The sequence below is a fragment of the Anolis sagrei genome, chromosome 6, assembly GCF_037176765.1.
Source record: "Anolis sagrei isolate rAnoSag1 chromosome 6, rAnoSag1.mat, whole genome shotgun sequence".
NCBI classification, from domain to species: Eukaryota; Metazoa; Chordata; class Lepidosauria; order Squamata; family Dactyloidae; genus Anolis; species Anolis sagrei.
This window is the reverse complement of record NC_090026.1, coordinates 55,794,633-55,819,593: the sequence shown is the minus strand read 5'-3', so window position 1 is coordinate 55,819,593 and position 24,961 is coordinate 55,794,633. Positions and strand designations below refer to the sequence as shown.

The 24,961-nt window shown below is 43.1% G+C and overlaps 1 protein-coding gene across 4 annotated transcripts in view; it reads right to left on the bottom strand.

The window, feature by feature from the left end:
• Positions 1–1,103: 1,103 nt before the first annotated feature.
• Positions 1,104–24,961, bottom strand: part of LOC132778445 (UDP-glucuronosyltransferase 2A2-like) — a 39,422-nt gene continuing 15,564 nt past the window's right edge. For 2 of the 4 annotated variants that reach the window (XM_067470129.1, XM_060781386.2), the window contains exons 2-6: positions 14,372–14,520; positions 11,772–11,903; positions 9,445–9,532; positions 7,049–7,268; positions 1,104–4,446 (exon numbers count right to left, since the gene is read on the bottom strand). In XM_067470129.1, coding sequence (XP_067326230.1) covers positions 4,167–4,446; positions 7,049–7,268; positions 9,445–9,532; positions 11,772–11,903; positions 14,372–14,520 — 869 coding nt within the window. In that variant the 3' untranslated portion in view covers positions 1,104–4,166. The remainder of the gene's footprint in view (positions 4,447–7,048; positions 7,269–9,444; positions 9,533–11,771; positions 11,904–14,371; positions 14,521–24,961) is intronic. The other 2 variants (XM_060781388.2, XM_067470130.1) reach the window with 2 other exon arrangements.

Here is a 24,961-nt window from a genome sequence, read left to right as displayed (position 1 = left end):
AAGCCAATTTTTTAAAAAATCAATTACGACAGGGACAGAAAGTGAGATCGCAAAAAAAGCCAATGGGATTTTGGCCTGCATCAATAGGAGCATAGTGTCTAGATCTAGGGAAGTAATGCTACCCCTCTATTCTGTTTTGGTTAGACCACATCTGGAATATTGTGTCCAATTCTGGGCACCACAATTCAAGAGAGATATTGACAAGCTGGAATGTGTCCAGAGGAGAGCGACTAAAATGATAAAAGGTCTGGAGAACAAGCCCTATGAGGAGCGGCTTAAGGAGCTGGGCATGTTTAGCCTGAAGAAGAGAAGGCTGAGAGGGGATATGATAGCCATGTATAAATATGTGAGAGGAAGCCACAGGGAGGAGGGAGCAAGCTTGTTTTCTGCTTCCCTGGAGACTAGGACGCGGAACAATGGCTTCAAACTACAAGAGAGGAGATTCCATCTGAACATGAGGAAGAACTTCCTGACTGTGAGAGCCGTTCAGCAGTGGAACTCTCTGCCCCGGAGTGTGGTGGAGGCTCCTTCTTTGGAGGCTTTTAAGCAGAGGCTGGATGGCCATCTGTCAGGGGTGATTTGAATGCAATATTCCTGCTTCTTGGCAGGGGGTTGGACTGGATGGCCCATGAGGTCTCCTCCAACTCTTTGATTCTATGATTCTATGATTCTATGAATAAACACCAAAAGGGTGTTAATCCTTCCCTATGCTATCAAAATGTAACAAATATAGATTTTTGGCTGAAATTAAACTTAAAAAATGTACCTGTTCTGACTTACAAAGAAATTCAACCTAAAAACAAACTTACAGAACCCATCTTGTTTGTAATTTACGGACTCCCTGTATACATTATACTTGCATATTCATTATAAAATGTCATGTTCTTGATAGGCTTGGGATTTCAGAACTCCTCCCTCTGTTAACAGGGAAATTGCTGAAAAGTGTAGCATGGAAAAACAGAAACATCTATAACTTGTTGCTAATAGAGGCTTTTAAGTCTTTGCACTGTCTACTCAGCAAGATTGGAGCAAATGGATGTTAATGTCTGTGATCATAATTTGATTTGGATTTCAAAAAACAAAACCAAGTGACACCTTTTTTAACAAATTTGTATTTTATTTATAAAAACCAAGTTGTATTCTATATAATGCATCCAACTAATTTACCTCCTGAAGCATTACCAGCAGCAAATACAATATAATCAATGTCTTCTCATTCCTCTCATACCAGAGATCAGAGATCATGTCTACATTTTCTTTTGGTAAATATCAGCTATGCAGATGTTGAGATTCTACCAGAGTTAAAAAAAAAGTCACAGTAAAAAGTTATGAACAACTAGTTCCTTGCTTCTTAAAGTTGTATGCTAATAGCAAGTCTCTTCCTGCTATCAAAAGAAGGCAGAGTGCCTTCTAGGAATGTCTCCTGTGGCAGAAAATTCCAAAACATGGAGGTACTACTATTGGGTATATGTTGATCTATTCTCTGAGTATTAATACTCAGAGTATTAATAGTCTATTCTGAGAGAATTAATAGTCTACTTCATTATACTAGCCCATGATGAGGATGATGATGATGATGATGATGATACCATTCCTCATATACATATAAATGAGATAGATAAAGGGACAGATAGGCAGGCAGGCACATTTATGAGTGTACCTGTGTATATTTAGAAACTCCTGGCTGTTGGATATTTTAGGATTTTTCAAAACTTCATTTCAGATTTTGTTTTTGTTTTTTTTAATAATCTTATTATTATTATTTCATATATTTATATCCCACCCTTCTCCCCACAAGGGGGCTCAGCGCAGCCTCACATGAGCATCAGAAGATGCTAACAGCATAAATACCATAAAATTACAATTTACAATAAAATCATTTTAAAATATTATACTACATCATCTGGAAAATTTAACAATAAATTAATAGATTAGCGTGCCAGTAAAACTAATCCGAGCTGGGAGAATGTTTTCTGAGTTAGTAAAATCCCTTTAGACAAGATATCCCTATAAAATCACTATGTCTTGGAGAGATATATCTCTCTATGAACTAGTTAGAAAACTACTATCCGCTGGGGAGTTCCTTCTCTCTGTCCCACCACCTGCTCAAGCATGTTTGAGTGGCTGCTCCCAACTTTGGAACTCCTTCCCAAAAGAGACTAGGATAGCCCCATCCCTATTGCCTTTCTCAGGCAACTGAAGACATATTTCTGCCATAAGGCACTTGGAGGGGAATGATGGTGATGGGCACACTAATGGTGAGGTTGTGAATGCAAGTGTGTGTTTGCTCAATAAGACAGACTACCAGCAGAGTCTTTTCTGGAGTGCAACTTTTGTGTGCCTATCTATAAAGCTAATATATTGATTCTTCTCCCACCCTTCGATAAACTGTCTCCTAGAAGAATCATTTTATTGCCATAGAACTGAACACTTAAGTCAGTCCTTGCCTTTTTAGCTTGCTCCAAGAATACTGAGAAGGAAGTTATCAAAGCTTCATACTTGATATAGAAGACAATCCAGAAAGTCAGGAATAAATATTTAATTTTGAATTTTAGTTCCATTGTATTGTCGAAGGCTTTCATGGCCGGAATCACTGGGTTGTTGTAGGTTTTTTCGGGCTATATGGCCACGGTCTAGAGGCATTTTCTCCTGACGTTTCACCTGCATCTATGGCAAGAATCCTCAGAGGTAGTGAGGTCTGTTGGAAGTAGGAAAATGGGTTTATATATCTATGGAATGACCAGGGTGGGACAAAGGACTTTTGTCTGCTGGAGCTAGGTGTGAATGTTTCAACTGACCACCTTGATTAGCATTTAATGGCTTGGAAGTGCCTGGGGGAATCTTTTGTTGAGAGGTGATTTGATGTGCCTGATTGTTTACTCTCTGTTGTTTGCTGTTGTAATTTTTGAGTTTTTTAATGCTGGTAGCCAGATTTTGTTCATTTTCATGGTTTCTTCCTTTCTGTTGAAATTGTCCACATGCTTGTGGATTTCAATGGCTTATCTGTGTAAATTGACATGGTGTGAGAGTGGTCCAGCATTTCTGTGTTCTCAAATAAAATGCTGTGTCCAGGTTGGTTCATCAGGTGCTCTGCTATGGCTGACTTCTCTGGTTGAAGTAGTCTGCAGTGCCTTTCATGTTCCTTGATTCGTGTTTGGGCAATGCTGCGTTTGGTGGTCCCTATGTAGACCTGTCCACAGCTGCATGGAATACGGTAGACTCTTGCAGAGGTGAGAGGATCCCTCTTGTCCTTTCCTGAACATAGCATTTGCTGGATTTTCTTGGTGGGTCTGTAGGTGGTTTGTATGTTGTGTTTCCTCATCAGCTTCCCTATGTGGTCAGTGGTTCCCTTGATGTATGGCAAGAACACTTTTTCTCTGGGTGGATCTTCATCTCTACTCTCGTGGCTTGTTCTTGGTCTTGCAGCTCTTCTGATGTCTGAGGTGGAGTATCCATTGGCCTGTTGAGATGGTTCAGTTCATCTTGGAGGAGGTGTGGTTTGCAGAATCTTTTTGCATAGTCTGCCAAGGTGCTTCTTTTTTGACTTGGGTGATTGTTGGAGTTTTTATGTAGATACCTATCTGTGTGTGTGGGTTTTCTGTAAACTGTGTGACCCAATTTTTGATCTGGTCTGCGGTGTGACCCAATTGTTGATCTGGTTTAGTTCCATTAATTCTAAGTTGATTCCAACCTGCATGTACTGCATTATCTCAATCATACATTATATATATATATATATAGAGAGAGAGAGAGAGAGAGACCACCTCTGTATTTCAAACACATTTTCTACCACTTGAACAAAGACATATAGTATGCCAAAGCTCCTACTTTAGCAAGAATTTTTTAAACCAATATATACAATTCAATTTTATGAAATGGACAGACTCTGACAGCCCCTCCCCCCCAAAGACAGTTGTTGCTACAATACAGCAGCAATCTCGGACTCCATAACTGCCTTCATGAAAACAAATCTAAATATTCTATACAGATATAATAATTCATAACTACAAATCTATGCTGTCAATTTAATGGAGCCGAGCAAGGATAGATGTGCTTCTGCATCCAGTAAAGCTGAACATGATGGCTAAGGACTATAGAGTTTAACATACCAAGTCTGAGCATGTTGGATGATACAAGTCACACTATGGCTGTGTGCTGAGCAGAAACTATTCCAGTTTTGTTTTCCGTGTGATGCTGCCACATTTCCGACAGCAAAACGAACAGCATTTTACAACGATGAACATGAAAAGTGCCACACAACTGATCAAAAAGGCAATGACGTCAAGGCAGTGATACTGGTACCAGGTCAAGTCATGGGCAGCTACTCTCAAATGCTTGGCGCCTTTGTGGCGCATGACAAACTCAATCCAGAAGACAGCCCGGTCTAGAGGCTTCATGGGTTGGTCGTGATGAATCTGCGACAGTCGAATTGCATTTTCCTTATATCTGTAGGATTGAGGAAGAAAGAACAGCAAACAGTAATGGAACCAGGAGAATAAATGACCTACCAGTTTTCATGAATGTCATTAGTGCCCTAATTTCTGTAGAATTGCTGTTTAACTGAAAGCTGTTTATTGCTCTTGCAAAATATTTGTGAAGAGTTGCACAAAACATTTTAAATCATAGAATCAAAGAGTTGGAAGAGACCTCAGTAATGACACCATGACCTACGAGTAATCATTAACATCTTTAGTGCCTTAGTTTATGTGGAATAGGTGCTTTCAGAGCTTTTCACTATTTTGCTATTTTGATTTAAAAAGTTTGAGGACCCCTGTTCTACATAGTAAGAATCAGGGAGGTTTGGGCTTTTAGCCTGAGAAGTTTAAATAAGTCAAGTTGGCTTATTTATATTAATAGTTAGTGTTGAGAATCTCTATTGTAACAGAAACATCCTAAAGAAAGAATAAGCTTATAACTGAAGTAATCTATTAAATAAAAAAACACAGTTGAAGAAAAATAAGTTTGAAACCTGTTTAGTTGAAGGAAGAGTCCTTTCCAGAGTTCAAGAAAAGTTATAAATGTAACCTTTGAAGATATGTGCCTCTAAGAGTGGGAAACATTGAATCCATCATGCTTCTTCTACATTTCAATAAACTTGTTACTAGGTTCTTGTGGGTTTTTTCGGGCTATAGGGCCATGTTCTAGAGGCATTTCTCCTGACGTTTCGCCTGCATCTATGGCAAGCAGGCGAAACGTCAGGAGAAATGCCTCTAGAACATGGCCCTATAGCCCGAAAAAACCCACAAGAACCTAGTGATTCCAGCCATGAAAGCCTTCGACAAACTTGTTACTGTTTTCCTAAAGGCTTATCCCTGTTACATTTCCTTTCCAAGTTAAGTCACGCTACACAGAAGAAAGACCAACTCAATATTATTAGCTATTAATTAAATAAACCCTCACAAAGTGGTGACTCCTTTACAAACGTTTACAAATTGGTGGTAGTAATCTTACATTTCCTCGCAAGTGGAGGCAAGAGAAAGAAAAAAAGGAAAGAGAGAGAAGGAAAAGGGGAGAAAGCAGGGAAGAGAAAGAAGGAGGGGAAAAGAAAAGGAAGGGATATAAAAAGGAGAAGAGGAGAAAGGGAGAGAAAAAGAGGGAGAAAGAGAGAAGGAAGGGAGAAAGAAGGAGGGAAGGAAGAGAGAGAGAAAAAAAGGATAGAACAAGAGAGAAGGAGAGGAGAGAAAGGGAGAGAAAGAAAAAGAGAGGGAAAGGGGGAGAGAAGGAAAGGGCGAGAAAGAGAGAGAAATGGCCCGCCTTCTCGCCTTCTCCTTCAGTGCAAGTGCTTCTGCGTCAAAGCGCCTCTCCATGACTCTCTCCACCCTGTGCCACTGTAGGAGGGGGAGGAGCCCCTTTTCAGACCCCAACCACTCTGACCCGGAGAAGAAAACACAGAGAAGGATCCGAAGCAGTGTGGACACGAGTACTGGCTGTTTGGCTGGCAGAAGGGGTCCAGCAGCTATTCCGGGGAGGCGGAGGAGGCAGGGACAAAGGAGGAGGAGGCACAACCCCTGTGGAACAGTCTAGTTGACCCCCAAAGGGGTCAGGACCCACAGGTTGAGAACCGCTGGTCTAGAAGGACAGGCATTAGATGTGTCAGCTCATGCTTAATAAGACATTTGGGTCTTTGTTGTGAACAACACCGAATGTGAATGTGACCATTTAATTTTTTTAAATGACACAATGAAGAAATTGGCCATGGTTTCAAAATTATTTTTAGTTCAGAAACTGAAATAAGGTTCAGTCTGAAATGCAAAATGGAATGATGCTCGCTTCAAATGCCCTTGTAACAATAAGATAAGTATTTGAAGTGCTACAAGTAGTCATTGGGATAGTGATCAGTAGGCTTGGGCGGTTTCGTTCGTTAATTTTGTAATTCGTTATTAATTCGTATTTAAATTAGCTTACGATCCAATATTGAGCCATGCAGGACTACTGTGAGGAGTAATTAAAAATTGAAATAATTTTTCCAATTTATTTCGTATTGTTTCGTAATTGTTTCGCAATTGGTTCAAAATTGTTTCGAAATTGTTTCGAAATTGTTTCGTAATTATTTCCGTATGTCTGGTGCAAGTTTTATAGTTCTTGTTTGTTTTATCAGTGATAAAAAATAAATTATCACACCAACAGTCAACAACAGAGAGAGAGGGAAGCTTCAGAAGTTCCCCCTGTCCCATTTGGAGGTTTTTTTTAGCATATTCCGCAATCGCGTCCACCATTAACGAATCGATTCGTAATTTTATGAAATTTCATATATTTCGAACTTTTTTAAAGGAACATTTCGGATTTCTTTTTAAAAAACGAAACACAAGGGCCCCCTAAAAACGAAACGAGTTTAGAACCAAATTTTTCCGTGGTTACCCAAGCCTAGTGATCAGGGAGGACATTCACAAGAGCAAAGAAGAAAGAGAAAATGGAAAAGAGATTGGTCAAAGAACTACTATGCACTAAAGAGTCCACGTTTTTCTTCTCCAAAACTCATTGGAAGAATATTTTGCTTTAGATGTAGCCTATAATAATCTCTCCTTCAGAGAATTTCCACTGTACTTACGTCTTATTGTGAATAACAGCATTAACAGCGTCCACTAAATCTTGTGCTGTCATTGTGTACATATTCAGCTCTACAGCCATTCCCTTTGCACGCATGTGAGCAACGTTATCAGGTTGGTCTGCAAACATGGGGATCCCTACCATGGGAATCCCATGGTAAATGGCTTCATAGATCCCATTTGTTCCACCATGAGTTATAAAGGCTTTTGTCTTGGGGTGTCCTGGAATTGGAATATGAAAATATATGGGTAATACATGAAAGGGCTGATAAAAATTAATTATTGCAACTATTTACTAAAAGGTTCAATTCCTGAAGATTGTCATTTACTCTAAACATTGATATGTTTCCAGAAATGGGAATAAAATATTCATATCAAATATCATATTTCACTGCATAATAGTTAGCCTTGCAAAATTGTTGAATCCCTTATTTTGGGGTACCCTTTTTGGAATTTTTTGTTCCTCACATAATAGTTGCATCCTTAGTTCACTCACCCACACACATATCTTTTTGGAACTACGGGTCTTGCTTTGGCTGATAGCCAAAGCAAGTGTCGTAGCTGCAGAGAGGAGGAGCTGGTAGGTAAACAGTTGCATCTGTCAAGTAGGAAAATTGGGTACCACCTTAAAATGTGGGGAGGCTAAATTAACTAATTTATGAGGCCATTAAAAAAAGACTCCAGCAAGCACTCCAGCAAAAAGTATGTGGGGAATGCGGAAGTACTTAATCAGTGTCGCAGATGGACGATGAAAGCAACAGCTCCCCTGGCGGCCAGAAAAATAAAGTTAAATAGCCTCTGTCTATGTCCTTATGTTTATTTATTATTTGGGGTGCTTCTACCCCGCCCTTCTCAACCCTCTAGGGGGGGACTCAGGGCGGCTTACAAAAGGCACAATTCGATGCCTGACAATTCATAAAATACAACATACAAATTACAATATATCGTCAACAATTATAACTAATTAAAACAATCAAACAATACAGTCGCAGCAATAAAAACATATTGTGGCCAATGTTCGTCAATTCATAAATCCATGATCCGTCTAGCATCGTCATTGTCCTTTCCTGCTCTGGTCGTCATTGTCATTTGTCCACTGCCAGCTTACCCCAAGGCCTGGTCCCACATCCAGGTTTTTAACTTCCTTCTGAAGGAGAGGAGGGATGTTCATGACCTAATCTCCCCAGGGAGTGCATTCCACAGGCGAGGGGCCACCACCGAGAAGGCCCTGTCCCTCATCCCCACCAGTCTCACTTGTGATAAAGGTGGGGCCGAGAGCAGGGCCTCCCCAGAAGATCTTAAATTCCGAGGTGGGACGTAGAAGTAGATATGTTTGGACAGGTACGCTGGGCCGGAGCCGTAAAGGGTTTTGTAGGTCAAAAATTGGCATTGAATGTTTGCCATATATGTGTACACTGTAATCCGCCCTGAGTCCCCTGCAGGGTGAGAAGGGCGGAATATAAAAGCTGTAAATAAATAAATAAATAGATGAGTTCAATTGCCTGATCACCTCTGCATCCGGAACAATGGAGGAGAGAGAGAGGAGAGAGGTAAGTTAATCTGCAAGCCTCCATAACTTGGAAGAATCAAGGAACATGAAAGGCACTGCAGACTACTTCAACCAGAGAAGTCAGCCATAGCAGAGCACCTGATGAACCAACCTGGACACAGCATTTTATTTGAGAACACAGAAATGCTGGACCACTCTCACAACCACCATGTCAGACTACACAGAGAAGCCACTGAAATCCACAAGCATGTGGACAATTTCAACAGAAAGGAAGAATCCATGAAAATGAACAAAATCTGGCTACCAGTATTAAAAAAACTCTAAAATTACACCATCACAACAACAGAGAGGAAACAAACAAGGACATCTAATTACCTCTCAACAAAAGTTTGCTCTAGGCACTGTCAGGCCATTATATGGTAATGAAGGTGGTCAGTTGAAACATTCACACCTAGCTCCAGCAGACAAGAGTCCTGGTCAGTCCACAGATATATAAACCCTTTTTCCTAGAACCAACAGATCTCACTACCTCTGAGGATGCTTGCCATAGATGCAGGCGAAATGTCAGGAGAGAATGCCTCTAGACCATGGCCATATAGCCCGAAAAAACCTACAACAACCCATTATTGTTATTATTATTATTATTATCTCCTGGTCAGTCCACAGATATATAAACCCTTTTTCCTAGAACCAACAGATCTCACTACCTCTGAAGATGCTTGCCACAGATGCAGGCGAAACATCAGGAGAGAATGCCTCTAGACCATGGCCATATAGCACAAAAAAACCTACAACAACCCATTATTATTATTATTATTATTATTATTATTATTATTATTACATTTCTGAGTAATTACTTAAGCAGTGCTGTAAACCCAGATTTCTCACCAAGTAGATCATTTTGTGGGATCCAGTCATAAAGTCTGGTATTGTCTCCAAGTGTTTCTGGCCTTTTCCCTTTGTACCGCCATAGAACCTGAAAACAGACAGGAGAAAGAGAAAAGGATTCCTTGTAACATAGCTTGCAAAGCTATCCTTGACCATTTTCCAAGACCATGCTTGTTAGCTTCTCAAATAGCAATTTTAGGTTAAGGTGAAACAATCTGCCAGATCAATTCCCGCCCTTGCATTAAATCATACACTAAAATAGATGAAGAGTGGGGGAATTTAGTGTCTGCTAATATTGCTGGATAAACCCCCTTTTGAAAGCATGAACACCAATGGCAATGCAAAAGAGTCAATTTACAACCCTATGAATGGGAGACCTTTGGTATTAACAGCTTCGCGGAGGTTTTGCAAATTCAGAAATGTGGCTTCCTTTATTCAGTCTATCCACTTGGAGTACAGTCCTCCTTTATTGCCTTCTGTGCTACTCCATGTCATGTAATCTCATGGTATGTCCAACATATTTAGCCTCAGTTTAGTCATTTTGGTTTCTAAGAGTTCAGGCAATAGATCTTGTATCTATTTATTTGCCTTTTAAGTCTGTTTGTACAAACTCTTTCTACAAACTCTTTTTTGGAAAAGAGTTTGTAGAACTCTTTTCCAAAAAAACACACTTTCGATAAGGTGATTTGTTTCCTGCCATTTTTATCATTGTCCACATTTCAGAGTCATACATTGGAAAGGAATATGTGACTCAACTGTTTAAGTAAGGCGCAATGGTTTAAACCAGGGGTCCTCAAACTATGGCCCACGGGCTACTTCCGGCCCGCCAAGGGCACTTATCCGGCCCACAGAGGAGGAGCGCCCCCCCCAACACTGTGCCCCTCCTTTCGCTGGCTCACGCTATCCGTCAGGCCTGATGGGCAGCGTGAGCCAGCCAAGGGCAGCTGCTCCGCATGGCCTCCTCGCGTGTAAAGCACCTCATGAGGTGCTTTACGCGCGGGTAGGCCACGCGGGGCTGCTCCTCCCTTGGCAGGCTCACGCTGCCCATTGGGCCTGATGGGCAGCGTGAGCCAGCCAAGGGCAGCCACTCCGCTCGGCCTACTCACGCATAAAGCACCTCACGAGCTGCTTTACGCATGAGTAGGCCACACGGGGCTGCTCCTCCCTTGGGCAGCGTGAACCAGCCAAGGGAGGCGGCCCCGACGCTCTATGCAGTCATGCTGGCCACATGACCTTGGAGGTGTCTACGGACAACGCTGGCTCTTCGACTTAGAAATGCAGATGAGCACCACACCCCAGAGTCAGACACGACTGGACTTCATGTCAGAGGAAAACCTTTAACTAGGAAAATTGTGGAAGATCCAGGGTGTGAGAAAGAACTCTTGTCTGTTGGAGGTAGGTATGAATGTTTCAATTGGCCACCTTGATTATCATTTCATAGCCTGACAGTTTTTTAGGGAGAATCCTTTGTTGAGAGGTGATTAGCTGGCCCTGATTGTTTCTTGTCTGTGTTTGAGTGTTGTTCTTTATTTACAGTTATAATTTTAGTTTTTTTTAATACTGGTAGCCAGATTTTGTTCAGACTAGAAATAGGAAGATTTCCCATTCTCTGCTCCTGGAATTACTGCATAAAGAGGGCTGCAAAGAACCCCCTCTAAGGGCCCTTTCACACAGCAAAATATGATATGTGCAATGTGCATAGAAATTTTTAATTGATTTTAAAAAAAACAACAACTATAGTCCGGCCCTCCAACGGTCTGAGGGACAGTGAACTGGCCCCCAGTTTAAAAAGTTTGAGGACCACTGGTTTAAACCCTTGTGCTGGCATGACTGAAGACCAACAGGTTGCACACTCAAATCTGAAGAGAGCACGGATGAGCTCCCTCTGTCAGATCCTGCTCCCCATATGGGGACATGAGAGAAGCCTCCCATAAGGATGGTGAAACATCAAAACATCCAGGCGTCCTCTGGGCAACATCCTTGCAGACGGCCAATTCTCTCACACCAGAAGCAACTTGCAGTTTCTGAAGTCACTCCTGACACAGAAAAAAACTTGTTTAAGTGAATTTCTCTTCTGAGAAGTAGATTTCTCTCAGTTCCTGTTGTCTCACCTTTCTTCTGAACTAGGAGTCATTTGTAAGTCAGATGTTTGTAATTCAGGGAATGCCTGTAATGTGATTCCAGAATGATTTAATTGGTCCCAATTATATAGTGTGTGTAGTTTTTAAAAAAAACACAAGGATTTTTCTTAGCAGGAAAAGAGCCTTATGCAATACATTTCCTAAGCTATAAATAACTTTTTTAAAAGTTACATCCATCAAACCAACCTTCTGTGGAAGCTGGCTGAGTGCCAGGGCAACCACGTTACTCCTTTCATCTGTTAGGTTTTTAATCATTGAACCGAGAGAAAATACCACAATGCCATGTTCTCCAGAACTCTGGACAAATTCTTCCATTTCCTATTAAAAGATAAAACCAACAATAATAATGATACCATAAAAACAACATGGACAACATCATTTTGTGACAATTACATGCCACATTGGTCAAGATCTTGCTTTGGAACATATATTGTAAGATTAAAATTGGACAGAACTACATTTATGTCGCTATGGACAGATACATAGTAACAACATCCTATAGAACAGCGGTTCTCAACCTGGGGGTCGCGACCCCCAGGGGGGTCGCCTGGCCATTTTGGAGGGGTCGCGAAGCCACCTCCGTTGGCCCCGCCCCAAGGGCGCGGGCCAGGCAAGGTCTTCCTCTCGCGAGGCCTGGCCCCGCACAAAGCCCACTTCGCCTGCTTAGCTCTCCCGCCATTCGGGCGAGGGGGTAAGGCAGGCAAGGCATCTTCCATGCGAGCTTGGCCTGCGCAAAGCTCACCTCGCCTGCCCCACTCTCCCGCCATTTGGCGGGGGGGGCAAGGCAGGCGAAGTGTCCTCCGTGCAGGCCTGCCTCGCTCTCCCGTTATTCGGCGGGGGGGGGGGGGGCGCGAGGCGGGCGAAGCATCCTCTGTGCGGTCCTGGCCCGTGCAAAGCTTGCCTCCCTGCCTTTCTCTCCCGCCATTTGGTGCGGGGGCGAGGCAGGGGAGGCATCCTCTGTGCGGGTCTGGCCCGCGCAAACCTCGCCTCCCCTGCCTTGCTCTCCCACCATTTGGCGAGAGAGCAAGGCAGGGGAGGCGAGCTTTGCGCGGGCCAGGCCCCCGCACAGAGGATGTCTCTCCTGCCTCCCCCCCCCCCCCCCCGCCAAATGGTGGGAGAGCAAGGCAGGAGAGGCATCCTCTGTGCAGGCCTGTCCCGCGCAAAGCTCGCCTCCCCTGCCTTGCTCTCCCGCCATTTGGCGGGGGGGGGGGGGCGAGGCAGGAGTGGCATCCTCTGTGCGGGTCTGGCCCGCACAAACCTCGCCTCCCCTGCCTCGATTTCCTGCCATTTGGCGGGGGGGGGGGGGGGGGGCAAGGCAGGCAAAGCGTCCTCCATGCGGGCCTGGCCTGCGCAAGCCCCGCCTCCCCTGCCTTGCTCTCCCGCCATTCGGCGAGGGGGCAAGGCAGGCGTGGAGTCCTCCCTGAGGATGTCAGAGTGGTCGCCAAAGACCATTAGAAAACACATTTTTTTCTGTTGGTCTTGCATGTGTTTTAAGTCCATAGTGCTCTCTGGATGTAAGTGAACTACAACTCCAAAACTCAAGGTCAGTGCCCACCAAATCCTTCCAGTATTTTTTGTTGCTCATGGGGATTCTGTGTGCCAAGTTTGGTCCAATTCTATTGTTGGTGGGGTTCAGAATGCTCTTTGATTGTAGGTCAACTGTAAATCCCAGCAACTACAACTCCCAAATGTCAAAGTCTATTCCCCCCATACTCCACCAGTGTTCACATTTGGGCATACTGAGTATTCATGCCAAGTTTGGTCCAGATCCATCATTGTTTGAGTCCACAGTGCTCTCTGGATGTAAGTGAACTACAACTCCAAAACTCAAGGTCAGTGCCCACCAAATCCTTCCAGTATTTTTTGTTGCTCATGGGAATTCTGTGTGTCACGTTTGGTTCTGTTCCATCATTGCTGGAGTTCAGAATGCTCTTTGATTGTAAGTGAACTATAAATCCCAGCAACTACAACTCCCAAATGATAAAATTAACCTCTCCAATCCCTCCAGTAGTCAAATTTGGGCGTATTGGGTATTTGTGCCAAATTTGGTCCAGTGAATGAAAATACATCCTGCAGATCAGATATTTACATGATTCATAACAGTAGCAAAAATCCAATTATGAAATAGCAATGAAAATAAATTGATGGCTGGGGGTCACCACAGCATGAGGAACTGTAATAAGGGGTCGCGGCATTAGGAAGGTTGAGAACCACTGCTATAGAACCTCTAAAAGACTTCAGGAGATGTCAGAGGACATCTAGCCTTGGGGAAATAGATAATTCTCCAATGCCCCTCACTACCAATCACTAAATCAGAGGCGGCCCTAGGTAATTTTCAACGGTAAGCAAACAGTATTTTGCTGCTCCCCCCCCCCCCCAACCAATCACTGACATATATTTTCTGTTCGTCATGGGAGTTCTGTGTGCCATATTTGGTTCAATTCCATCATTGGTGGAGTTCGGAATGCTCTTTGATTGTAGGTGAACTATACATCCCAGTAACTACAACTCGCATATGTCAAGGTCTATTTTCCCCCAAGAGCACCTCAAGAGCGCCCCTGGGCAAAATCAACTATACTGCAAATGCTTACTTTGCGTAATGGGTTGAGCTGCCCCTGCACTAAATGGATATAGGAGGTGAAGGTGAGTCTTGTAGGGGTTTTGATTGTTAAAGGTAGTGAACTCCTCCATGTCACCCATTTCCTCTTGTAATTTTCTTCAAGGTACATTGAACAAGAAATTGATTGTTTTATTATTATCAAGGGAGTGGAACAAGAGAGAATTACCTTAGGCAAAGGATTTGCTGGCTGGCAATGCAGCCCTCCTACAAATTCAAAATTTGGTAGTAATGGCCGTGGAAATTCAACGTCCCAGTAGGTTCGGATCAGCCATATTTCCGCCTTGCCCATTGTTTCGCACAATGTTGTAGGTCTCCCTGTGGATAAAAAGAAGTGGAATTAAATTTAACTTATTTCCTCTTTTCAGATACGCAAGGACGTCTTAATGCAGAAGTCTAACCTTGCTTTTATCATTGGATCATAGAATCAAAGAATCAAAGAGTTGGAAGAGACCTCATGGGCCATCCAGTCCAACCCCCTGCCAAGAAGCAGGAATATTGCATTCAAATCACCCCTGACAGATGGCCATCCAGCCTCTGTTTAAAAGCTTCCAAAGAAGGAGCCTCCACCACACTCCAGGGCAGAGAGTTCCACTGCTGAACGGCTCTCACAGTCAGGAATTTCTTCCTCATGTTCAGATGGAATCTCCTTTCCTGTAGTTTGAAGCCATTGTTTCGCGTCCTAGTCTCCAAGGAAGCAGAAAACAAGCTTGCTCCCTCCTCCCTGTGGCTTCCTCTCACATATTTATACATGGCTATCATATCTCCTCTCAGCCTTCTCTTCTTCAGGCTAAACATGCCCAGCTCCTTAAGCCGCTCCTCATAGGGCTTGTTCTCCAGACCCTTGATCATTTTAGTCGCCCTCCTCTGGACAAATTCCAGCTTGTCAATATCTCTCTTGAATTGTGGTGCCCAGAATTGGACACAATATTCCAGGTGTGGTCTAACCAAAGCAGAATAGAGGGGTAGCATGACTTCCCTAGATCTAGACACTATGCTCCTATTGATGCAGGCCAAAATCCCATTGGCTTTTTTTTGCTGCCAAATCACATTGTTGGCAAATGTTTAACTTGTTGTCCATGAGGACTCCAAGATCTTTTTCACACGTACTGCTCTCGAGCCAGGCGTCCCCCATTTTGTATCTTTGCATTTCGTTTTTCCTGCCAAAGTGGAGTATCTTTACTTTCTACCTTGACTTTCCTCCATTGTCATTCTAAGTCTTTGTTATTTTCTGCTATTAGTATTGTCTGCATATCTTAAATTCTTGTTGTTTCGTACAAGTATATTTTGCCTCCTTCTTCTGAGTCCGATTCAGGTTTGTGTATGATCTGCATATAAATTAGGGTGATAAAATGCACCCTTGCCTATCCCCCTTGCCAATGGGAAACTCTCCTGTTTCTTCATATTCTGTCCTTACAGTGGCCTTTTGTCTTGAGTACACATTACACATCAGAACACTCAAATGTGGAGGCACACCCATTTCTTCTACAGTGATCCATGACTTATGCCAGCCAAAGAGAAGGAGGCAACAATAGAGAAGACACAGGGGCATATAATACAAAGGTTGAAAATAAAATACTAATAAAACTCCCACGCCCCTACCCCAATCCTGGAAGATATCAGGAGTATATGTCTAGCATACTTTTGTGAAAAAATAATCTAGAACACATCAGTGAATCTCTAAAAGTCAAAATTGCAAATGTGGTGGGATGACTATATTGACATTTATTATAAAAAGAAGATAGCATAATATAACAAGATGTTGTTGTTTATTCATTCAGTTGCTTCTTCTTCGTGACCTCATGGACCAGCCCACGCCGGCACTCCCTGTCAATTGTGGCCACCCCCAGCTCCTTCAAGGTCAAGCCAGTCACTTCAAGGATACCATCCATTCATCTTGTCCTTGGTCGGCCCCTCTTCCTTTTTCCTTCCTTTTGCCCCAGCATCATTATTGTATCCAAGGTTTCCTGTCTTCTCATTTTGTGGCCAAAGTACTTAATTATATGCTAATCAATTATATGCTAATCAAGGTGATCAGTTGAAACATTCACACCTAGCTCCAGCAGACAAGAGTCCTTTGTCTCACCCTGGTCATTCCACAGATATATAAACCCTTTTTCCTAGTTCCAAAACACCTCACTACCTCTGAGGATGCTTGCCATAGATGCAGGCGAAACGTCAGTTGAGAATGCCTCTAGACCATGGCCATATAGCCCGAAAAAACCTACAACAACCCAAAGTATTTAATCTTTGCCTCTAATATCCTTCCCTCCAGTGAGCAGTCTTAGTATTTTTTTCCCCCTATACAAATCTTCTGTATAGTCTCACCACCTTCTCTTGATTTCTTCACTTTCTGTTAGGTCCTTGCCATCTTTATTTTTGATCATGCCCATTTTTGCCTGAAATTTACTTTCAATGTTTCTAATTTTCTGGAAGAGGTCTCTTGTCCTTCCTATTCTGTTGTCATCTTCCACTTCCATGCATTGCTTGTTTAAAAATAGTTCCTTATCTCTTCTGGCTAACCTCTGGAATTGTGCATTTAATTGGGCATATCTCCCCCTTTTTTGTTTTCTTTTTCTTTGGGATGTACTTTGTTGCCACCCCCTGAACAATACTGCAGACTTCTGTCCATAGTTCTTTTGGGACTCTATTTATTAAATCTATTCTGAACCTCCACTGCATATTCACTAGGAATATTTGTGAGATCATATCTAACCGGTCTCTGTGTTTTCCCTAATTTTTTTAGTCCAACTAAAATGTGCAATGAGAAGTTCGTGATCTGAACTACAGTAATCTCCAGGTCTTGTTTTCATTGGCTGGATGGATGTATGCCACCTTTGGCTGCAAAGGATGTAGTCACTCTGATTTTGGTGTTTATTTATTTATCATGTCATCAGCAACCATACCATTGTGTTACAATTCTAACAGAACAAAACAAACACACAGATTAAAAAGAAAAAGGAAAAAAAAAGGAAAAAAAGAAAAAACACACAGATTTTGCAAACTTGGTAGTGGGTTAAATGTCCTTTGACCAGTATCTGGCCACTTGGAGTGCCTCTGGTATTGCCGCAAGAAGGTCCTCCATTGTGCATGTGGCAGGGCTCAGGTTGCATTGCAGCAGGTGGTCAGTGGTTTGCTCTTCTCCACACTCGCATGCCGAGGATTCCACCCTGTAGCCCCATTTCTTAAGATTGGCTCTACATCTCGTGGTGGCAGAGCGCAGTCTGTTCAGCGCCTTCCAAGTCACCCAGTCTTCTGTGTGCCCAGGGGGGAGTCTCTCATTTGGTATCACCCATGGATTGAGGTGCTGGGTTTGGGCCTGCCACTTTTGGACTCTCGCTTGCTGAGGTGTTCCAGTGAGTGTCTCTGTAAATCTTAGAAAACTATTTCTTGATTTAAGTCGTTGACGTGCTGGCTGATACCCAAACAGGGGATGAGCTGGAGATGTCTCTGCCTTGGTCCTTTCACTATTGGCTGCTACTTCCCGGCGGATGTCAGGTGGTGCAATACCGGCTAAGCAGTGTAATTTCTCCAGTGGTGTGGGGCGAAGACACCCTGTGATAATGTGGCATGTCTCATTAAGAGCCACATCTACTGTTTTAGTGTGGTGAGATGTGTTCCACACTGGGCATGCATATTCAGCAGCAGAGTAGCATAGCGCAAGGGCAGATGTCTTCACTGTATCTGGTTGTGATCCCCAGGTTGTGCCAGTCAGCTTTCGTATGATGTTGTTTCTAGCACCCACTTTTTGTTTGATGTTCAGGCAGTGCTTCTTGTAGGTCAGAGCACGGTCCAAAGTGACTCCCAGGTATTTGGGTGTGTTCCAATGCTCCAGTGGGATCCCTTCCCAGGTAATCCTCAGAGCTCGGGATTTTGGTGTTGACCTTCTTGTGAAGTCGATGTATAAAGCTGTCTTTTAGGTTGTTGGCTGGATCCCTGTGGTGTGAAATCAGTGGTTCCCAATGTTTTTTTGACCAGGGAACCACTTTACCAGGGACCACTTTGACCAGGGACTACTTGACCAGGAACCACTTTCACCAGGGACCTCTCTCCAACAGTAGTACCAAAAGGGTTACAAATTGGTTTTTGGTCAACTTTAGATTGGGTTTGAGGTGCTGATTCATAAAATGACATTGGACACAGGCCCGTAGCCAGGATTTCGATTCGGGGGGGGGGGTCAGAGTTTGTTTCGGGGGGGGGCTGAGTCTGAGTGAAAGAGGGTCTACCCTAGCAAACCTTTTGTATCGTTACCCCAATACCCCCATGCATATGGGATATATTGAGTATGGTGATCAGATCATGATATGAATAAACATAACAGTTTAAATAATGCACAGGTAAGGCCTTTTCGCGAACCACCATGAGAATTTCAGGGGGGGGGGGCTGAAGCCCTTTAAGCCCCCCCCCCCCCCCCCCCGGCTACATGCCTGCCTTGACTCCATGGTGCTGAACAACTTCAGACCAATCTCCAACCTCCCTTTCTTGGGCAAGGTCCTGGAGTGGGTGGTCGCCTCCCAGCTCCAGGGTTTTCTAGATGACAACAACTACCTAGATCAGTCACAGTCTGGTTTCAGGCCTGGCTATGGCACCGAGACGGCCTTGGTGGCCTTGGTGGATGACCTCCGTAGAGAGCTGGACAGGGGGAGTGTGACTGCAAGTGGGCTGCAAATATTGAACATTCAATCAATCTAGAAGATTGGGAGAAAATATGGAAAAAATTAAATATACACATGCATTTGATCTACAAGAAAACTGGCTAAAAATGATGTACAGGTGGTACATCACACCCCAGAAACTGGCTAAATGTTATGCAAATATCAATGATAAATGTTGGAAGTGTGAAGAGCAAATCGGTTCGTTTTATCATATGTGGTGGACATGCAAAATTGCTAAATCATACTGGAAGAATATTTGCAAAAAAAATAGAAAAGATATTAGATATAAAGATGGAATTAAAACCAGAATACTTCCTTTTAGGAATAATTGATTTTGAATTGGAACTAAACAAAGACAAACTCTTCAACTACCTGGTGACCACGGCCAGAATAAATTATGCAAAATAGTGGAGAATGAAAGAGATTCCAACTCAAGAACAATGGCTAGTGAAAATTGTAGACATTATGAATATGGATGAATTAACTCAATTGATGAGTATAAAGCAGAACTTGACCACCAAAAACAGACTGGACACCAATAAAAATAATATAATACAAGAAAACCTGAAATGGTTAATAGATATAAGATCAACATCTATGTTAGACCCCTTGCCAGTTTGGTTCGGAGATTCGGCCTGGACTGCTCTCAATATGCGGACAACACCCAACTCCTGTTGCGCTTGGAGTCTGGAGTAACGTCAATACCTGACAATTTCACCTTATGCCTGGATGCTTTGTTGAACTGGCTACGTGCTAGCAGACTGAAGGTGAATCTGGCAAAGACTGAGATCCTGTGGCATGGCCGCCCGATAGGTCCAACCCATCCGTTACCTACCTTTGATGGCGCTGCTCTATCTCCATCGCCTACCTATAAGAGCCTAGGTGTCATTTTGGATTCGCAGCTGACGATGGAAGTTCAGGTCGCTGCTGCCAGCAAACAGGCCTTTTTCCATCTACAACAAGCGAGGCAACTGGCACCTTACCTGTGGGATGAGGCTCTGGCAACAGTCATCCATGCCACGGTCATATCTAGGCTGGACTATTGTAATGCCTTGTATGTTGGCCTTCCTATTTCTATGACCCGAAAGCTCCGTATTGTCCAGAATGCGGCAGCCAGGTTACTCACAAAAACGCCCATGAAATGCCATATAACACCAGTGCTGCGGCATCTACACTGGCTCCCAATTGAGTATCGTGGTTTGTATAAGATGCTGGTCCTGACCTTTAAAACTTTATATGGCCAGGGTCCATTGTATCTTAGAGACTGTCTCTCCTTCTACCATCATTGGAGGTCGCCACGACCATCCCAACGCAATCTGCTCTATATACCGGGTCCTAGGGAAGTGCACTTGGAAAGCACCTTGCCTCCCTAGCGCGCCTGGTGGGGACGAGGGACAGGGCCTTCTCGGTGGTGGCCCCGCGACTCTGGACCTCTCTCCCTCTGGAGGCCAGAACCGCCCCATCCATCCTAACATTTAGGAAACGGGTGAAGACGTGGCTGTGGAGTCAGGCCTTCGATGAATGAGACAACACCATAGAACCCTGGATGGAAGTTGAGGTAGATCCATCTTAATAGGACGACTGACCACTGTAGTTTTATATATAGTGTTTTTAAAGTTGTTTTTGTAATTGTGATATATGATATTTTAATGAGTGTATATGTTTTTTATGGCTGGAAACCGGGCTGAGTCCCTCAATAGGTTGAGAAGCTCGGTATAGAAAACTGTGAAATAAATAAATAAATAATAAATATTTGAGAGCCATGCGCGACTTGGGGCGTTTTGTCCTGGCGCTTAAGACCTGGCTTTTTACTGGAGCATTTGACTCATGTTAATTTTAATATTTGTACGTATGTGTTTTATCCTGTGTAATTTCTGCAGTGTAAATCGCCTGGAGCATCTCGGATGGAGGGCGATTAATAAGTAATTAAAGATGAGATGAGATAAAAATAACATAAAAATTTCTTAAACGAGACTACAAAAAGGAGCTTGCCAAACCACCATGAGAGGCAAAAAGAAGAAAGAAAGATATACCTGAAGTGAAGAGGATTGGAAGTCAATATATACATTCTACCTTACCACCCCCTTTCCCCCCACCAACACCACCATCCACACTTCACAACCTCTTCCCTACTCAATCTCTTTTACCTCTTTCACTTATTTATTTATTTATTTACTTCGCTTATATACCGCAATTCTCAGCCTAATGGCAACTCATTGCAGTGTACAACATAGAAAAACAGATGCAAAATAAAACATAAAATAAAATAATCCACAGTACATCATTATCAAAACATCTCATCAAAAACATCAACATTACTACAAGCCATTCCGAGTCATCTCATCGTCAAGTTCACAATCCGATACCATTTCCGTTGTTCCATTCCTATGGTCGAGTTACCAGTCTTTGCACTTCTATTCAAATGCCTTCTTAAACAACCAGGTCTTTAGCTTCCTGCGGAATATCAACAGGGAGGGGGCTAGCCTGATGTCTACGGGAAGGGTGTTCCACAGCCGAGGAGCCACCACCGAGAAGGCCCTATCTCTCGTCCCCGCCAGCCATGCCTGTGACGCAGGCGGGATCGAGAGCAGGGCCTCCCCGGAAGATCTCAAAGTCCTCGTGGGCTCATAGGCAGTCAGTTAGGTATCTTGGGCCGGAACCATTTAGGGCTTTATAGACCAATGCCAGCACCTTGAATTGAGCCCGGTAGCAGATCGGCAGCCAGTGGAGCTGGTACAGCAGGGGGGTTGTATGCTCCCTGCGCCTCGCTCCTGTTAGTATCATGGCTGCCGCACGTTGGACCAGTTGGAGCTTCCAAGCCGTCTTCAAGGGCAACCCCACGTAGAGAGCGTTGCAGTAGTCTAAACGGGATGTAATCTAAACTTACCCTATACTATCAAAATTTTATTACTTTCCTATACCTTAGCAATGTTCCCGCTCTTTTTATTGTTATTTGAAAACTTCAATAATATAGAACCACTGTGTTAAATTGATGTTTGCATGAAATCAGCACAGTGTCTGTGAAATGGGTGCTTATGCCTTCTGAGTTAATAGCATTGTAAAAGAGAGAGGCTGGGCTCCAGATTTAATTTAAAATATTTATTAATGATTCACCTTAGCTATTACTTCATATGGAGGTTATTAATTAAATGAATGTCTCAGTGCAAGAACAAAACCCTGTTATGGATTACAAGATTTATTTTAGTCATACCAAGACACCAAATTGTTTCATCGCCTGCTCTACTTTAAGAGTTTTTCACTGTTCAAAGGTTTGATTGACTTGGTAACAGGCACACCTTGAGGAATGCCCTTAGCTAAACTCATAGATGGGCTGTAACACTTACTTGCATGTGCAAACATGAACATAGAATCATAGAATCATGGAATCAAAGAGTTGGAAGAGACCTCCAACCCCCTGCCAAGAAGCAGGAATATTGCATTCAAATCACCCCTGACAGATGGCCATCCAGCCTCTGTTTAAAAGCTTCCGAAGAAGGAGCCTCCACCACACTACAGTTGTTCACATGTGGCTGATAGCTTCTGATTGGATGAAGAACAGAAATTAATTTCTAAGCTACATTAAACAAGAGGAGCCCCATTCCACTGGGACAGTTGTATATAACAGGACGATGAGCAAATGCTTTCCTTGTGCCAACATTTGTGTGATTGGTCCTTCTAAAAATGCAGTGTCATTGTGAATCTCAAGAGCTGAAGCTAAAGTTCATTTCTTCTGTGACTCAGATTTATTGTTGTATGCTTCAATAAAAAAATTAAAGGAAATACGCAATATAATCCAACCTGAATAATAACCAAAGATTGGGATATTAAATCTGTTTTGGTCACCAGAAATAACCAAAACAAATTTAATGTCCCCATCTATGGTTATTATTCAGGTTGGATTATATTATTATATTACATATTGCCATATATATATATATATATATATATATATATATATATATATATATAATCATAGAATCATAGAATCAAAGAGTTGGAAGAGACCTCATGGGCCATCCAGTCCAACCCCCTGCCAAGAAGCAGGAATATTGCATTCAAATCACCCCTGACAAATGGCCATCCAGCCTCTGCTTAAAAGCTTCCAAAGAAGGAGCCTCCACCACACTCCGGGGCAGAGAGTTCCACTGCTGAACGGCTCTCACAGTCAGGAAGTTCTTCCTAATGTTCAGATGGAATCTCCTCTCTTGTAGTTTGAAGCCATTGTTCCGCGTCCTAGTCTCCAGGGAAGCAGAAAACAAGCTTGCTCCCTCCTCCCTGTGGCTTCCTCTCACATATTTATACATGGCTATCATATCCCCTCTCAGCCTTCTCTTCTTCAGGCTAAACATGCCCAGTTCCTTAAGCCGCTCCTCATAGGGCTTGTTCTCCAGACCTTTTATCATTTTAGTCGCTCTCCTCTGGACACATTCCAGCTTGTCACTATCTCTCTTGAATTGTGGTGCCCAGAACTGGACACAATATTCCAGGTGTGGTCTAACCAAAACAGAATAGAGGGGTAGCATTACTTCCCTAGATCTAGACACTATGCTCCTATTGATGCAGGCCAAAATCCCATTGGCTTTTTTTGCCGCCACATCACATTGTTGGCTCATGTTTAACTTGTTGTCCACGAGGACTCCAAGATCTTTTTCACACATACTGCTCTCGAGCCAGGCATCCCCCATTCTGTATCTTTGCATTTCGTTTTTCCTGCCAAAGTGGAGTATCTTGCATTTGTCACTGTTGAACTTCATTTTGTTAGTTTTGGCCCATCTCTCTAATATATATATATACACACACACACTAGCTTTCCCTGCCACGCATTGCTGTGGCCCAGTCTGTTGATCTGGAAAATAAAGTAATGAGAAAGTGTTGGTGTATAATATACATAATTTCTTTATGCTTGTGGCTAAACAGTATTTCTTGCTGTTTCTTTGTCAGTGTTGATGTGGAGAGTGTCTGGTTTGCCCACTCTGGAACATGCAACATATCATTGTCCTTCTTTAAGGGTCCCTTTCAAGTCTATGATACTATATCTGTGTGTGTGTGTGTGTGTGTGAATCATATCTATCTATCTATCTATCTATCATCATCATCATCATCATCATCATCATAATCAAACTTTATTTATACCCTGCTACCATATCCCATCTCTCTATCTATCTATATCTATGGCTGGATGCCTCTTTGTCAGGAGGACTTCAATTATGTTTTCTTGCCCTGGTGAGTGGAGTTGGACTAGATGGCGTTAAATATTTTCTGTTGGTCATGGGGGTTCTCCGTGGGAAGTTTGCCCCAATTCTCTTGTTGGAAGGATTCAGAATGTTTTTTGATTGTAGGTGAACTATGAATCCCAGTGACGACAACCCCCAAATGTCAAGGTCTATTTCCCCCAAACTCCATCTGTGTTCGTATTTGGGCGTATTGAGTGTTTGTGCCAAGTTTGGTCCAGATTCATCATTGTTTGAGTCCACAGTGCTCTCTGGATGTAGGTGAACTACAACTCCAAACTCAAGGTCCCTGGCTTTGGTTAGACCACACCTGGAATATTGTGTCCAATTCTGGGCACAACAATTCAAGAGAGATGTTGACAAGCTGGAATGTGTCCAGAGGAGGGCGACTAAAATGATCAAGGGTCTGGAGAACAAGCCCTATGAGGAGCGGCTTAAAGAGCTGGGCATGTTTAGCCTAAAGAAGAGAAGGCTGAGAGGAGATATGATAGCCATGTATAAATATGTGAGAGGAAGCCACAGGGAGGAGGGAGCAAGCTTGTTTTCTGCTTCCCTGGAGACTAGGATGCGAAACAATGGCTTCAAACTACAAGAAAGGAGATTCCATCTGAACATGAGGAAGAACTTCCTGACTGTGAGAGCCGTTCAGCAGTGGAACTCTCTGCCCTGGAGTGTGGTGGAGGCTCCTTCTTTGGAAGCTTTTAAACACAGGCTGGATGGCCATCTGTCAGGGGTGATTTGAATGCAATATTCCTGCTTCTTAGAATCATAGAATCATAGAATCAAAGAGTTGGAAGAGACCTCCTGGGCCATCCAGTCCAACCCCATTCTGCCAAGAAGCAGGAATATTGCATTCAAATCACCCCTGACAAA